This window comes from Solanum lycopersicum, chromosome 1 (genome assembly GCF_036512215.1).
Source record: "Solanum lycopersicum chromosome 1, SLM_r2.1".
NCBI classification, from domain to species: Eukaryota; Viridiplantae; Streptophyta; class Magnoliopsida; order Solanales; family Solanaceae; genus Solanum; species Solanum lycopersicum.
This window is the reverse complement of record NC_090800.1, coordinates 89,015,570-89,030,883: the sequence shown is the minus strand read 5'-3', so window position 1 is coordinate 89,030,883 and position 15,314 is coordinate 89,015,570. Positions and strand designations below refer to the sequence as shown.

Below are 15,314 nucleotides of genomic sequence, written 5' to 3'. Positions count from 1 at the left end.
TTAATATTTCTATTTAGATATTTGTACTTTTAGTTGAAAAAAAAAAACTTAATAAATATTAAGTTTTTTTGTAATTTTATACACCTTTTTGTCTAATGTGGCACTCTATGAGACTCCACGCAATTGAGGCGCGTCAGAAATATTTGAATGCCACGTAAGCTAAAGAGGTACAAAAAATTATTAAAAAAAAGTTCAGGGGGGTAATACAACCTTAGTAAAGTGTGTTTTTGGAATTTCGATCATAGTCTAAGGGGTACTTGTGCATTTTCCCTAAATATTATAAAGATAATTTTATTTGTGAATTTGATTAACAAGTAGTGACAAAGTCTCATTTGTTTCCATTAAGATTAAGACGTTTGAATTTGAATACACATTTAAATATTAAGATATGCATTAAGATCTAGATGTGTAAATCTGAATAAACATCTTAATATTAAAATATTGTCTTTGAATCTGAACACTAAATTATTAGGACAGTTTATTTCAATATCTGAATGACATATGAAATTAAACTTTATATCAATAAAATATTATAAAAACCTTGTTAGTAAAATAGTTGTTTTTCATATAAAATAATATTTTGAACATTTTTACCATAACAAAGCTAATATAATTAATCTTTTAAGAACTCAACATCAAGTTACGTCATTAATATGACTATTTTTGCACTCAAATACTTTGAGAATCTAATATAATGCAATTTAAAATAGTTTATATAGAGTAGTAAATATATAGTTTAGAAAAATATTTTATTTTATTATAGAAATTTTATATTGTTATCGATTAAATAACTAATACTTTCTTATTTTTTAAAACCGTGCTAAATATTATATCATGTGAGTGCTTATCAATTCAAATATATTTATTAATTTAGAAAGTAAAATATGTATATTAAGTTAATGTGAATAAAGGAAATCATAATGGCAAACATGTAATTAATATTAATTAAATAAGAAAACAATTTTTATGAGATGTCGTGATATAGTTGAATTAAGATATAAGTCTTATTTTTTAGTCTGAATAGTGTTAAGGGTGTGTTACAGATCTGATTTATTCCGATATATCCACACCCATTAAGAGACTTATAATAAAATAAAACAAACGAACTTAATAAATTGAATCTGAATAATTAAGATCCAGTTCTTAAAAACAAACACACTTAATAAGGCAAATCTTAATGATTGAGATTCAAACCTCATTAAGTGCAAACAAATGAGGCCTAACATAATGTAATATTGTTTTGTCGATATTTATGATAATATTTTTAAATTATAATTTATAATTTAATTTAATAATTATAAAAAAATATTTTTTAAAAAAAAGTGGGCTGACCCGGCAAGACTGTAGCCCACGTACTTGTGGGCTGAGCCGATCATTTTCTGGCCCACATAAAATATGGGATAGCCCGACCTGGCTCGTAAAATGTCCAAGCATGTATGGGTTAGCCCGGATGGGGTGAGCTAGCCCATATTGACAGCTCTTGTCCTTGTACTCATTTTTTTTAATTAAGGAGGCAAATTATTATGGTATTAGTATTACAGTAATACAAAAATATGTTTCACTAAGAAAAGATATTCATTTATTTATTAAATCAAGAAGTAAATTATTCAACAATATCATTAAAAAAAATTATTTTCATAATTTAGTTTGTGCCGATTTAATGAGTTTTCTTTGATTTTATTTATTTGTGGATCTGGATTATATGATATAAAAATGTACGAGTAATTTATTTTGATATGTCAATACTTTTTCAATAATAAATTTGATTCGGTGATTTTATTGATAGAAATATTCAAGTTTAATGATTTTATTGATACAAAACAAAGTTTAATGACTTTGCTAGATAAATTCTCAAAGTTGAATGAACTTTTGAGATATTAACTCATATTAATATTATCTTTACTATTTATTATTTTTTAAAGGGATGCGCCAAGAAGGAGTACTAATTTTTTTGTTTCTCATTTAATCCAAGTATTGGAGTCTGTTCACATGATGCAGGGTCTTATCAAGAAGAGAAAGTGATCTTTATTAACGATATTTTCGTACTCAGGGCTCAAACTCAAAATTAAGAAAGGAATAATATTATTTATTGCACTATAGATGATAAAGATAATATTTTAATGTCATAGTAAAGTGAGAGAAATCCATATGCAAATATATGGACTTATTAGGATTTTGATTTTTGATCGTCTTGAAAAATAAAATAAAATAGATGTATTCTTAGCCTGGGATGAAAAAGAATATGATGTAAACGTTGCATACTTTGAAGAATTAAGTTAGGAAACGATAATGTATATACTTGGGATAATTATTTCCTTTGAATTTTATGATAATTTGCGTCAATTTTCTTATAATAATCTTCATTTTCCAATAATTTGAATATTTCTTACTAATATTTTTATCCAAGTCTAATATTACAGTAGAAAATATATCCTAACTAGAAGTCATTTCTTCTCACAAAAGCTATTTACTTTTCTATTATTTTTTTAAAATTAAGTCAACTTCTCTAACACATGTATCCAAAGGACTTGATCTTCCTATTTTCTCGGTAATGTTTTAATCACTATGATGATAATAAGAATTAACATGATTCCAATTTGATTTTTTTTATATATATACTTTGACCTAAACTAATCTTGATTTATTTTTTTAAATATATCATCAAAAAGAAAAATTAGTAAAATAATTGATTGGATCAAGGACCAATCCAATCTTGGAGATAGTGACAATTAAGATAATTTAGTCCAATTAACTTAATAGTTGCCCTGACTTTGGTTTTTTAATTTCCTCTAACTTGACTTTATTTCAAAAAATTAGAATCAAACTTTTGAACATTATATAATTGAATTAGGCCTCCTTCTCCTTTATGTTATCACTATTTAGATATTCATGTAAAAAATCGACTATCGATGAAAATGACGAACAATCGACTCATGTATGATTACTCTCCACATTATCACAATGCTTCAATGCCATAAACCCTACTTGTTATTTGCTACTAATAAGATCCAATCGACTTATTAAGGAAGTTATGAATCCTAATGTTTCTATCTTGCTATAAAATACAAACATATGGTTAGTTTCAATAGTTTTTAAAACTTATGGGTATAACATATATTTCTTAAAAAAGTGAAATATGTTTTTCAAATACTATGACCAAACACATGATGAAAATCTATGGCCAAACACGGGCCAAATTGTAGCAAAAAATTATTTGCCAAGGTAACAAACAATTTAAGCATCAAAAAAGGCATATGGTTACCAACCTCAACTCTAAAGAAGCATAATAAAAACCTACAATACCAAATACTAATTCAACATGCAGCAGCATGCAAATTATTATAATTACTTTCAAAGCAGATATGATTTCTAGAAACAATTTTCTTTTGTAAAGTTGAGGCAAGTAAAGTTCTAAACTCTAATTATTAGGGTCATTCTTAAAAAGTTGATTTCCAACCCTCCAAAACAAAGGCACAATCTATATATTACCAGAATCTACGAAGTTAAAAGGTGCCAAAACCAATCAAGATTCATGCACAGGACTGGGAAAGCACATAAACAATAACCCTCTCTATTCTCTCATTGCTTCCCACAAAATCTATCGAACGAGAAAAGTTATCAGAAAAGTTTCTGAATCAAGTACAGACAAAAACCATGAACCATTTTCGTATAGCATTTGGGTTAAGCTGTATCAAGAAGAAATGGCGCAAACATCTCAAATTCAAGAGCGGAGAGGCATCATAAACTTCATTTGATCCCATGCATTATCTTTAATGCCAGCTTCGAATTGATGCACTGCATAAAAAAAGGGGATTGTTTAGTGCCAGGAAATCTTTCAGTCAATAAAGTGGAGCTTTGTACTTCTTCACAACAGCTTCGAATTTGATGCCCTGCACCTATTCTGAGAAGAAATGTTAGTAATACAATAAATACGAGGTCCATAATTAACTATCACAGCATGTTCAGATAAAATTTCAATTAGAAACATGATTTCGTCAACTAGAAGGAACAAGTACCTTCGCAACATCTTTGTAGAAGGCACTGATCTCCTCCTCTGTAAGGCCACCCTCATCAGCATTTTCCTCCCAGCCCATAGAACGCAAAAGTGCAGCCTCTTCCTCGTCTGAACACAACATCGCATCACAAGTTGAAAAGCTCTTGTCAGTATTCTTTCCGTCGAAAGAGTCACTGTTGCATGTATTTTCACCCAAGATCTCAGTTGATTGCTCCACCCTTGGGGTCTCATCAGATAGTGAAGCATCTTGATCCTGAGGGATGCCATGTGCATTAGATTTCTTTCTCATACGATCAAAGAAATCATTCCGACTCTGAGCTTGGGATGATAGTTTCTTTTGCACCATTGTCCCAACAGGCTTGGGTTCAAAGGTAGAGGGAGCTGCAATATTTCCTGGACTGTGTGTAGAAGCAGACACAGGAACGGCCAAAAGCGCATTTGGACCTCTGCTGTGTATATTTTGGCTCAGGCTACTGTTAACAACAGGAGAAACACCATTCCTGTCACTTGTTGGCTTGTAGACGTGAATCCTGCTTGAGATGCAGACACTTGAGAGATTGTGACTGACAGGATGAGACGATGAGACAGTTTGTTGCCGCAACTCAACCTTGGTTCTTGATTTATCAGAATGATTTGGCACCTAAATTCAAAGATTGCAGAATTGTATCTTATCAAGATAGTAATTCATGTCAAACATATGATTAATGGGGTCTACAGGGGAGGGGGTAAGGAAACAAGTGGTAAAAAAAATTGTACTTAAATGAATTACTAAATGAAGCTGCAGAATACAAAACTTGGGACTGCAGGAATCAGATAAAGTATTCTACCACGGTACCACCACACTATGACTTTCTCCCATCTTTCACTTATTACTTCTTTCCGTAACTTCCTATCGTTAACCTAGTCGCCACTAATAATTTTCCCTAAAACACCTTCAGAAAGGCATTGCCATATGTTTCCGTAATGGGGTAGAACGTGGATTGTTCTAGTATAGAAAAATAAACATAAATGGTTTCCATGCAATTAGAATATGAACATACTTCTAAATAACACTAATAGGGAAGGAAATTTTAATATTGCCAACCAACATAGATTTCCCAAACAGGAAACTCACGGATGATGCATAATTTTGGATACATGAAAGGATTTATGGTGGATTAGAAGATAAAAAAAAAGTGTGATCTCATACAGTGGCATAGCTACACTATACTCACGTCAGAAAATTATACTATATATACAATAGAATGATATGTTAAATGGTTAAATAACATATTTGGATACTCTTGAAACAATGAAGTGTTGTAGCCTAGTGGTTATGGCACGCCTGAGATGTTCAGGCTTAAGGCAGTCACGAGCTATGTTGCTCGGACTCTCCAAAAATGCCAATGGGTGCGTGTCAGATTCGTCAAAAGTAGTGTATTTTTGAATAATCCGAGACGGGTGCGGCATCAAAAGTGAAGAGTCCGCGCAACTAAGGTCACGAGTTCGAATCTCACTTGTTGCAGCGTTTAAGATTTTTTGACACGCTTCGTAATTTCTGACTCTGCCACTGATCTCATAAAGGCATTCTTCAAGTCATAAACAAAGAAAATAAGATTTGTTTTCCACTGAATGACCGACAATACATGTCATAAAGGGAAGAGCAAGCATATCATGAAGCATTAAAAAGAGGAGGATTCCAAATTTAAAGTGGACGATACTTAGCAGTTTGACATTATATTACATGAGGCCCTATCATATACAAACCACCAGCAAGTGATGTACGAGATAAAAATTGGTCCCACCTTTTAGAAGAAAATGTACTTAGTAACCTAGGTAAGTAGGCGTTTGTGCACAATAAGTGCACTTCAATAAACCATGCATAGTCACTTCCAGTAGTTTACAGGAAGATAAGAGTGATATAAAACCTCCTCCCATCCAATTGCTGGGAAGGCTGACATGGAGAAGGGCAGCCATCCCATCTGTCATTTCCACTCATACAGTTTTGTATATATTATAGGTAGGCCTTTAAAATAGTGATAATGGAACAAGCCGTCTCTGTGACTTTGTAAGCAGTTTCTTTTTGGTTAGTCTCTTTCCATTTTTTGTTATTTCAATTATAGGCCATAAAAATTGGAGAGCAAATCACTTGTATGCTTTTGGGAAATGGCAGCCCAGCACCACCAAGAAAAGGTCTGTATTCCCCTAGTTAGTGAGAATTGGCCATGTCTATTTCACAAACCAAGTGACAAGTTTAACCGAAACAAGAAATCCTACCTGCAACATGAACAAGCCTTATGAACACGGAACACAGCTCATCCATAATACCTTGTGATACATGATGATCAGTCAGGGCTCAGGATAGGCAAGTCTGTTATGATCATCATCCATAGAAAAGAATGTTTTGTCACGAGAATGTCAAACTCATCATAATTCCCTCGACTTTTGTCTTCTCCACCACACTCCACACCACCCTTTCAAATTTATTCTTAAATCCCAAAATACTTCTGATTAGATCTTCGTATACAGTTTTTGAGCACAACAATATTTTGAATTGCCTCATTATTCCAAATCATAAAATTAAGAGCGACTGAGGCTTTGAACCGTTGGAACGGCATATGGGTATGTCAAGGGCTCATTAGACAGTTCAACATAACAACCAAAGAAACATTTTTCTAAAACACAAGCCCCTTCTTTTTGCATCTCTTTTGGTTAAGACTACTTACTTTTATGTGCACCAGATCTGTTGCTAGATGTATATAAAAATCCCCACAACTTTCTACGGCCATCAGTTATCAGGAGAATAGACAACAAAGAAAAAATAAATAAAGAATGGTTGTGAATTTAAGTGTTTAAAAGTAAAAAAATTCACAGTAACTCAAAATCTGTTTTATATTTCATCAACTAGGATATAATATAAATTATAATTTGCCAAACATATGGAGCCAAGGAAAATTATACAATCCTAAAATAACTAATAACAATTGAGCTCAAAAGCATGGAGATGGAGAATAAAATCCACAAGCCACAGTTAAATATACTATTTGCACAAAAGATTGAACACACAAAGAATCAAAATCCACAATATGAGAAATAGCAGTCTTGAAGTGAACAATCTTACTTATGTGACCGCAGAATGTATTTCCAAACAATCCCAAAATGAACATAAAAGGGGAGGGAAAGGGGGGCCATGAAAGGTTATAAGCAGGCGTGAAATCATTCGCATTAGTTTACCCATTAATTTGCACAATTTACTAAGTTCCTGATTCATTAGCTGGTTTCCTAATTTAAACAGAACTGTGTGATTTTGAATAGCAAATAATCCAGTTTTAGAAACTACATTCATGTAGTTCAAACCAATCACGAGGTATCATAAATGGACAAAGAAGCACCATAAAAAATACAGTAACTCTTTTTCTCAGAACATCATGACATTAATTCTCTTGAATTATCATTGTTACACTGTGATTCTTACTGGTAACTGACGGTAAATTGTCCTTGGTCAGGCTAAACACAGACCATGTTATCTAGCTATGTATTTAGATAATTAATCGATGCGTGAGTAATAAATGCATTTGTATAATTAATTGTGAAAGAGAAAGGGAAACATCCGAGTAATAAATGCATTAATTAATCCTGCAAGAGACAGGAAACACTTGAGTGTCAAACTCATAGTAATCACTGGTGGAAAAGGTCAGAAAATCAAATAAGCAGAGTCTCTGAAGCATTACTTAAGAATTCCCAAAGGCTACCCAATTAAACCTTCTGATAAAGGTGTTAGATCATACAAGAGCAAGCAGTTCTGTCAAATAACTGACCTTTATAGTAAATAATTTGGGAATGACTTTCATGTACATAGTAATATTTAAATTTTTTATGAAGTTAATGTATATAATAATTAAACATATATAGGAAGCAAAGCTCTTACCGAGGCCTTAGCCACCAGTGGTATCAATTGCCTAGATTGCTTCATAGCAAGCTCTTCAAGTCGGTGATTTGCTTGGGACACCTGTTATGTTAAACATTAAGAGTATGAGAATGCTAACTTTCCCATGTAAGCCACACCCATATAAACAAAAAGGGAAACAAACCAAACCTGGGAAATAGTCTGAGCACAAGGAAGACCCTTAGCGACAGTTTCAGCCATATTAAGACATCTGCCACTTGACTTGCTAAAAATTGGAGAAGAAGGTCCAGAAGAGGCAGCTCGTTTCATGGAAGATAGACCAGAGTTATCGTTACCGGCAACTGCTGTAGTAACTGCTAATGCAGATGCCAACTTGTTGACAGTACTGCCTGACGGACTTGTTGGTATACCCTGAGTCCTAGTACCCAAACCAGGAGATCCGACACTTCCAAGGCCAGGTGATGTTTGTCGTTTTTCAGTTACTAAGGGTCGGATGCCACATTCAATTGCTTTATCCGCAAGCACGCCATTGTTGTCAGTTAGTTTGATCTTACCAGCATTGCTCAAATTCCTAGGCCATTTCTCACTAATTCTACCAGAAGTCATTGAAGGTGACTGTAACCCTTCCTCAAATATTTCCAAGTGATGTTTCTTGGAAGTATCGGAAAAGTCCCTAGACCTATGATTTCTTAAAGTTGATGACTCCCGGTACTTGTTAATGTCTTTATCCATGTCTCTGTGATGATTTCTAAAATTATTGTAAGATTGAAAGTTAGGGGAATTACTACTGTTGGAGCTCCACCGAGTCCGTGAAGAGATGGCTCGATCAGATGAAGCAGGACGCCTCCACTCTTTATTGTCCGTATTCACTGACAGTGATCTCTTGTGTGCATGTTTTGATGGGGCTGCATCATCTATAATGATAACAGAAAGAAGCAAATAGTTCAAGTGACATGAAAATGCATGTTTCATATATAAAAAAAAACTAATTAGAGCATGAAAGTAACCTGGATGCAACCGGGATGATGCGGCGCCGAAGCTTGACACATGTTTACCGCTCCTTAACCATTGTGGGGCTAATGTAGGTTCACTTGTTTCCATCCTAACCTATTTTAGTTCTATGCATCCAAGCAACCCAGTTCCTCTCTTACAAAAATTAAACCCTAAAAGACACAAAATTATAATACTTAAGCAATCACACTAAAGAGGAACACTCAAACGAGTTAGATGAGTCAATCCAGCCCGAGATTAATATGATTCGGCTACTCGTCTGCACTCCCCATATTTCTCATGCTTTAGAAACAAAATCAAAATCAGTCTATAGGGGTCAGATTAAAAATTTCCAGAACCCTATATGATTCAAAAAGAGACAACCCCACAATGCTATTCACTATGGATGATCCATTCTGTGCACTAAATATCATCAACAAGAACCCTATTCCATCTTCAACTAAATTTCAATCAGTAAAAACCAATGAATAAACCAAGAAACCAGAAAACTACGACTCTACCGTGAGAAATCAGTCCGACCCACTACAGATAACAAGGAAACAGTGAAACCCTAGATTTCAAAACTTGCAAAAGAGAGACCAATATAAGACGGCATTCACAAAAACATAGTCCAAAACAGAACTTTATCGTCCAAAAATCCGAAGAATTCACCCAATAATCAAAACAATAAAGCAAAACAGTCGAATTGAATTAAACCCAATAAAAGAATATAATCAAAATTGAATAATAACAGAGCCCAATTCAGTTCCTTTTTATCTATTTTTGTTGTATTTCTCAAGGGTATATAGCGAAAAAAACTGATATAGATAATGATGATAAACAAAGTTTATAGTAACAATTAAGAGATTAATAAGTCTGTATGTGGAAGAGTTATGGTGAGAGAGAAACACTGGTAGAAGAAGAAAATTTATGCATCCGTGTGGTGCGGAAAAATTTTATTTTGTGCCTCGCACACATAGTATCAGTTGTGTGAGGCTTTTTTGCCTTGCCATTTGTATGTGGGCCAGTTGTATCTGTTCAATTCCTCATTTTTTTCTCTTTCAATTTATATTTTTTATTTTGCTTATAACTCTTTTTGTAAATTTTATTTTGATTAAAGAAAAAATTAAAATTCACCTTGATAATTTATATATATTTGAGGGAAATTAAAGTAATATATTAGAACAATATAAATTTAATTTTCTTGGATGAATTCAAAGATATTGAATTAAAAAATAAATTGAACTCTCATCAAAGAATTAAAAATTCACTCAATTATCTGGTAATTTAAATTTTTTCTTTTGAGATTTCAATTTTAATTACTCAATTCTTAATTGTCAATTATATTTTTATTTATTATATAACCATTTTATGTTTTTAATGTTTAGTATTAATAATAATGTCTTAATGATATTAAGCACTCAATTATCTTTTTTTTCTATATTTGTTAAATTCTTTACATATAGTAGTGTCTTAAAATGTGAAACGAAACTCTTGTAAATATCTTTTCATTGTGAGTTTATAAGAATTAATATAAAAAAAATTAACCAAAAAAATTTGTGAAAAACACAAAATAATAGTAGCATGAATTATTTTTTTTCACTTGGAGATAGAATTGAAAAAAAGTTTTAGATGATGCAAGATAAAATAAAAAATGGATTCTCTCATAGAACAAGATGCATTAGTATTATATTTTTTCACTTAGAGGTAGAACTAAAAAAAAAGCTTTAAAAGATGCAAAAATAAAATAAAAAATAAAATTTTACATAGAAAATATGCGTTAAAAGCATTAAAATTTGAGAAAATAGAAGCTTGAAAGATAAAGTGCGACAACAAAAGGAGGGATCCACAAAAACACTTGTCAAAAAGAAATAGTGTCTTCATATAACTATTGTTGATTGTACCTCAAACACCATAAAATTTTTCGTTAAGAAAATATTTGAAGATCAAAAAATAAAAAATTGAGATTTAAACGGAAACAAATACCAGAAAATAGAAAAATAATAATAATAAATAAAACATATAAAATATAAATACTAGTAGTCCGTTTTCTGCGTGTGAGTTTGAAAGACTAGAAAGTGTGGTCGCCAAGCTTTTCCTTTTATTTTTTTAATTAATTACTTTTAAAAAAAGTACAGAACCGTAGCAAAATGTCCTTCGCATTTTTTCTTTTTCAAAATTAAGAAATATATTTAATATTTAAAAATTTGAAAGCGATTAGAAAAAATGACATATAATTCGATGCATAAAATAATATACGTTAATAAATTTCGTGTAAAGATCTACACCTCAAGAAGTGATATAGTTATTAGTGTCTATTTACTAATTTTGTCGACTTTTGCTTGATTTGATAGCATAACAATCATTAACGATCAATTATATAAAATAAAATATTGTGTTTGTGATACTATATCAATTATTAGTACCGAAACAAATCACTAATAAATCACAATAGTTTTAAAATGGATTTATTATTTAAATAAGTAATTGATATTATATTTTCTCTTTTTCTATTTTTATATGTCTTACTTACTATAACATGTTACAAAATTAATACACAAATAATATTATTCTTCATATTTTTTTCTTATAAAGTTCTTATTAGTCTTAAATATTTGACCAATACAAAAAGAATAGCTAATTTACGTTTATTGATATTACTTAATTAATTACTCCTACCATTATACTCTAAAAATCTTACATTCAAACATAAATCTCAACAAACAAACAAACTAATAATAAAAGATGGAGGGTAAAAAATAAATAAATAATTACAATTAACATAAATTTATATATATATATATATATATATATATATATATGGAAATTAAGTGTAAAATTTTAAATTTGAGATCAATTCATACTGAAATTTTGGCTCTAATTTCAAACACAAAAATTTGAAATAGTTATTTAATGCATTTCAATTATAATATACTTCACTTGTAATTTCATCTCCATGGAGTACACAAGAAAATAAGTTAAATTTGCTTATTTATTTTACTTTGTAATTTTTATATGAATTAATCTTGATTTGGACTTTTAAAATGGTAGATTTTATTTATTAATAATTGAAAATTTAACTTCAAGAAAATACAATATAAAATTATCATAATAAATTCATTTAATCTCTTACACAGAATAAAATCTAAAATTGTGACAACTACCATATAAGTTTTGTATTACAATATGTCTCCATAGTGTTAATGTTTTATATCAATATTAATATATTAATAAATATATCAATATGTTAATAAATGTAGTAACACAAAATTTGTGAACAATTAACATGAAATACACATATAGTGTATACATTTAAGTGCCCACGTAAAAGTGAAAAAGAAAATTAGTTTTGGATGAAAGGCTATTTGTTATACAATGATTTTATGAGATAATATCTCAGATGATTATTTAATTATGAAGTATTTTCACATAAAAATTCACTTATTAACTTTGATTATTAATTTAAAAAACACTCAATTATGGACTTTTTTCACATAAAGTCACTTGGCTTTGATTTTTAATTTAAAAATCACTCAACTATAAACTTCTTTCCAAAAAGTCACTTAAACTATTTAAGTTTTTAAAAAAAATAAAATTCTCCACAATTAAAATTTAAAAGATATTATTTGAATCATTTAATGACCATTATTATTAGTATTCAATGTAAAATCTTTAAGTACTACGCATATTTTTATGGATTCTTTGAGATCTTGCAAATCACATGTGATTATATATGCTAATTTGGCTGGCTAATTGTATTTATATATGTAGTTTAGTGACCAACAATATCGATGAGAAAAAATCATGATTGGTTGAAAAATTATATTTCTTAATTGAAATCTATAGGTAATTTTGAATTGTTTGCATCATCATGTGAACCTATTCATATTATTCCTTAATTTATGTATTTTAAAGTTTAGGAAAAGAAAACATTATGTTAAACTTAATCCCCATTCCCCATGGAAACTAGAGTATACTATTCCAAAAAGCACATTAAAAAATTATAATTTTCATGTAGAAATTTTTAGGAAAAATCCTTTTGCCAGAAAACTTGGTTAGAATGGTTAACAATATATTTCACATTATGTTATTAATCTTTTTTGAATATTTTTTTACCTTTTTGATTTTAATATCTTTTGATTAAAATAGAAAAAAGATCAATTTGATTTTAAAATAAAAATGATTTATAAATTTTTTAAATTTCTGATCAAATTTTCTGGTTATTAAGCAGTATCCAAATTTTTAATAGGTAAATTTAGTCGGGAGGATTATTAAGTAATATTTTTAAAATTTTAGTAGTTAATTTCATTAATTAAATTGGTTGAATGATTTTTTTAAGTAAACACCTATTTTTGAGCGATTTTATACGAAAAAATTAAATTCAAAAAATTAAAATTGAGTGATTTTCTATGAAAAAAATGCATAATAATAGTTAAAAATCAAAATTGAATGATTTTATGTAAAGAAGAAAAATCATAATTAAGTGATTATTTGAAATATTACCTCGACTTTTATCCAATGAGATAAGTACTAGAATAAACTATAAAAAAAATACTACTCAATTGGAACAAATGCTTAAACATGATTATTTATGAAAATGAAATTTATTTTCTTAAAAAAAAAAAATCTTATGCTATTTCACAAATATAAACCTATAAGGTATAGTTTATTTTTATTAGACTAATGTATTTTCAAGTTTCAACTGTCCACGAATCCAAGCATTCCACTACTTAATTGATTTCTTGTTATTTATTTTATTTTTTATTGGATAAATTGACCGTAAAACAATGCACACAAAAAGATAATGTAAAAGGTTTAAACGAACACGCCATGCAACTACTCGGCCTATGGAAAAGGACTTTTTGACCTTTCCATTAACAAATAATTACATTTTTTTTGTTAAATATATAAAAATATAAATTTACCATTGTGAAGAATAATCATATATGGTAAAAAAAATCAAGATAAAAAGAGCAAATTCAACTATCATATATATGTTTCCAAGATAGATACATTACTGATTATAATTTATAATATTTTTATATTTATATGGGCATATATATACATTTAAAATACACTATTAAATAGTGCAGAGGATAAAAAGTTTTTTTCAAAATTTAATATCGTTATAATAATTTCAGTCAAAATTCGAATATATTTAAGATATTTTTCCTTACATAAAATCTTAGATACTATGACAGAATTTGATTCACTTATTTCTAACGCAACATATGTTATTCATGTTTTTTTCCCGTTAATAACATTTTTATTTCTTAGCTATTGATAAATTTTAATTTTTACTGTTTGTGATATTTAGTCAGGCACATTCAACTATAAATTATTTGAAGTTAGCATTTAAAAAAAAAAATTACTTAAAAGAGTATTTATGAATTTAAAAATTCATCGACTTCTTACATTAGACTTGCATTGTTGTTATTGTTTACCTATATAATCATGATTGTTAATGAACGTAGTTTATTTGATGCGTCTAGTTTTAAATTCACACTTTAAAAACATTGCCATATTTTTTTAAATCGGGGCTGTGGTTTTTGTCACATAGTAGAGGAATATAATTTGTTATACCAAAAACAACAATGTATAGAACAGCTGTGATTTAGTTGGATTTATTAGAAGATGTTTTTTTAATTTCTTTTTGTTTTTCTTTCTCTTGCTACATATGAGAGAGTCTGAGATTGAAGTATGCATGTATTCGTTGATGTGTTCATTTTTTTTTTTTTGGCAAAAGTAACAAGTTTTTGTATAAATCTTCAGTACTAAGGCTGGGGTTCAAAAAAATTACATCACAGAGCTACCTATAACTTAGTAGGCTCAGCAATCAAAAAAAAAAAATTAATCTCACTTACAAGGATCCTAAAATGTCTACAATTGTTACAGGATCTTTTATATACTCATAATTACACCAATAGCAAAAAGTGATAATGCAGTTCATTTTAATTCTATATCAAGGACTGCTGACACTTTCAAAACATCTCGAATTTCTCTCCTTCCAAAAGGGTTCGCCATATCACTGTTGGGACAATTTTTCATCTGTTTTTGTCCATGCTATTACTCCCTTCATAATTTTAGCTTACTAGATTCTGACCCGCCTTTTTAGGCATAGTCCACCTTATGCCTTTGAAATTAGTAAAAAGTTTCATAGTTGGCTAACTACTTTACAACGTAAAAACAGAAGGTTGATTGTATTATTTTGTTCTGTTTTAATTTAATTTTAACGTTTATGAGATCAATTCTAGCTATGTTGTTTAGTTTTAAATTCATATCTTTTAGTTATAATTCTATGTGTGAATATCACTAATATTTGTGTAAAATTTTGTAATTAATAAAAAATTAACAGCCAATTTCAAAAAATATTTTATTATGGACATTCGAATGGGTCTTGTAAAATATTAGATCAAGATTTTC

The 15,314-nt window shown here is 29.5% G+C and overlaps 1 protein-coding gene across 3 annotated transcripts; it reads right to left on the bottom strand.

The window, feature by feature from the left end:
• Positions 1-3,449: 3,449 nt before the first annotated feature.
• On the bottom strand, positions 3,450-9,886 carry LOC101263472 (uncharacterized). 3 transcript variants are annotated; one of them, XM_010316686.4, is made up of 5 exons: positions 8,909-9,886; positions 8,091-8,815; positions 7,923-8,003; positions 4,017-4,655; positions 3,450-3,795 (listed from the first exon to the last, which is right to left on the bottom strand). In XM_010316686.4, the coding sequence occupies exons 1-5, from the start codon at positions 9,000-9,002 to the stop codon at positions 3,748-3,750; spliced, it is 1,587 nt and encodes a 528-aa protein (XP_010314988.1). In that variant the 5' UTR covers positions 9,003-9,886; the 3' UTR covers positions 3,450-3,747. The 3 variants fall into 3 exon arrangements, with proteins under 3 accessions (XP_010314988.1, XP_025883680.1, XP_019067372.1); XM_026027895.2 differs by having other exon boundaries at positions 3,450-3,901; positions 8,909-9,879; XM_019211827.3 differs by having other exon boundaries at positions 3,450-3,896; positions 8,909-9,873.
• Positions 9,887-15,314: the final 5,428 nt, after the last annotated feature.

Coding starts and splice junctions, on each gene's coding strand:
- LOC101263472 (XM_019211827.3), bottom strand. CDS start 9,002: ATGGAAACAAGTGAACCTACATTAGCCCCACAATGGTTAAGGAGCGGT. Junction 8,004..8,090: donor GTGCTCAGACTATTTCCCAG/GTTTGGTTTGTT, acceptor TTAACATAACAG/GTGTCCCAAGCAAATCACCG. Junction 3,897..4,016: donor TCTACAAAGATGTTGCGAAG/GTACTTGTTCCT, acceptor TTCTCAGAATAG/GTGCAGGGCATCAAATTCGA.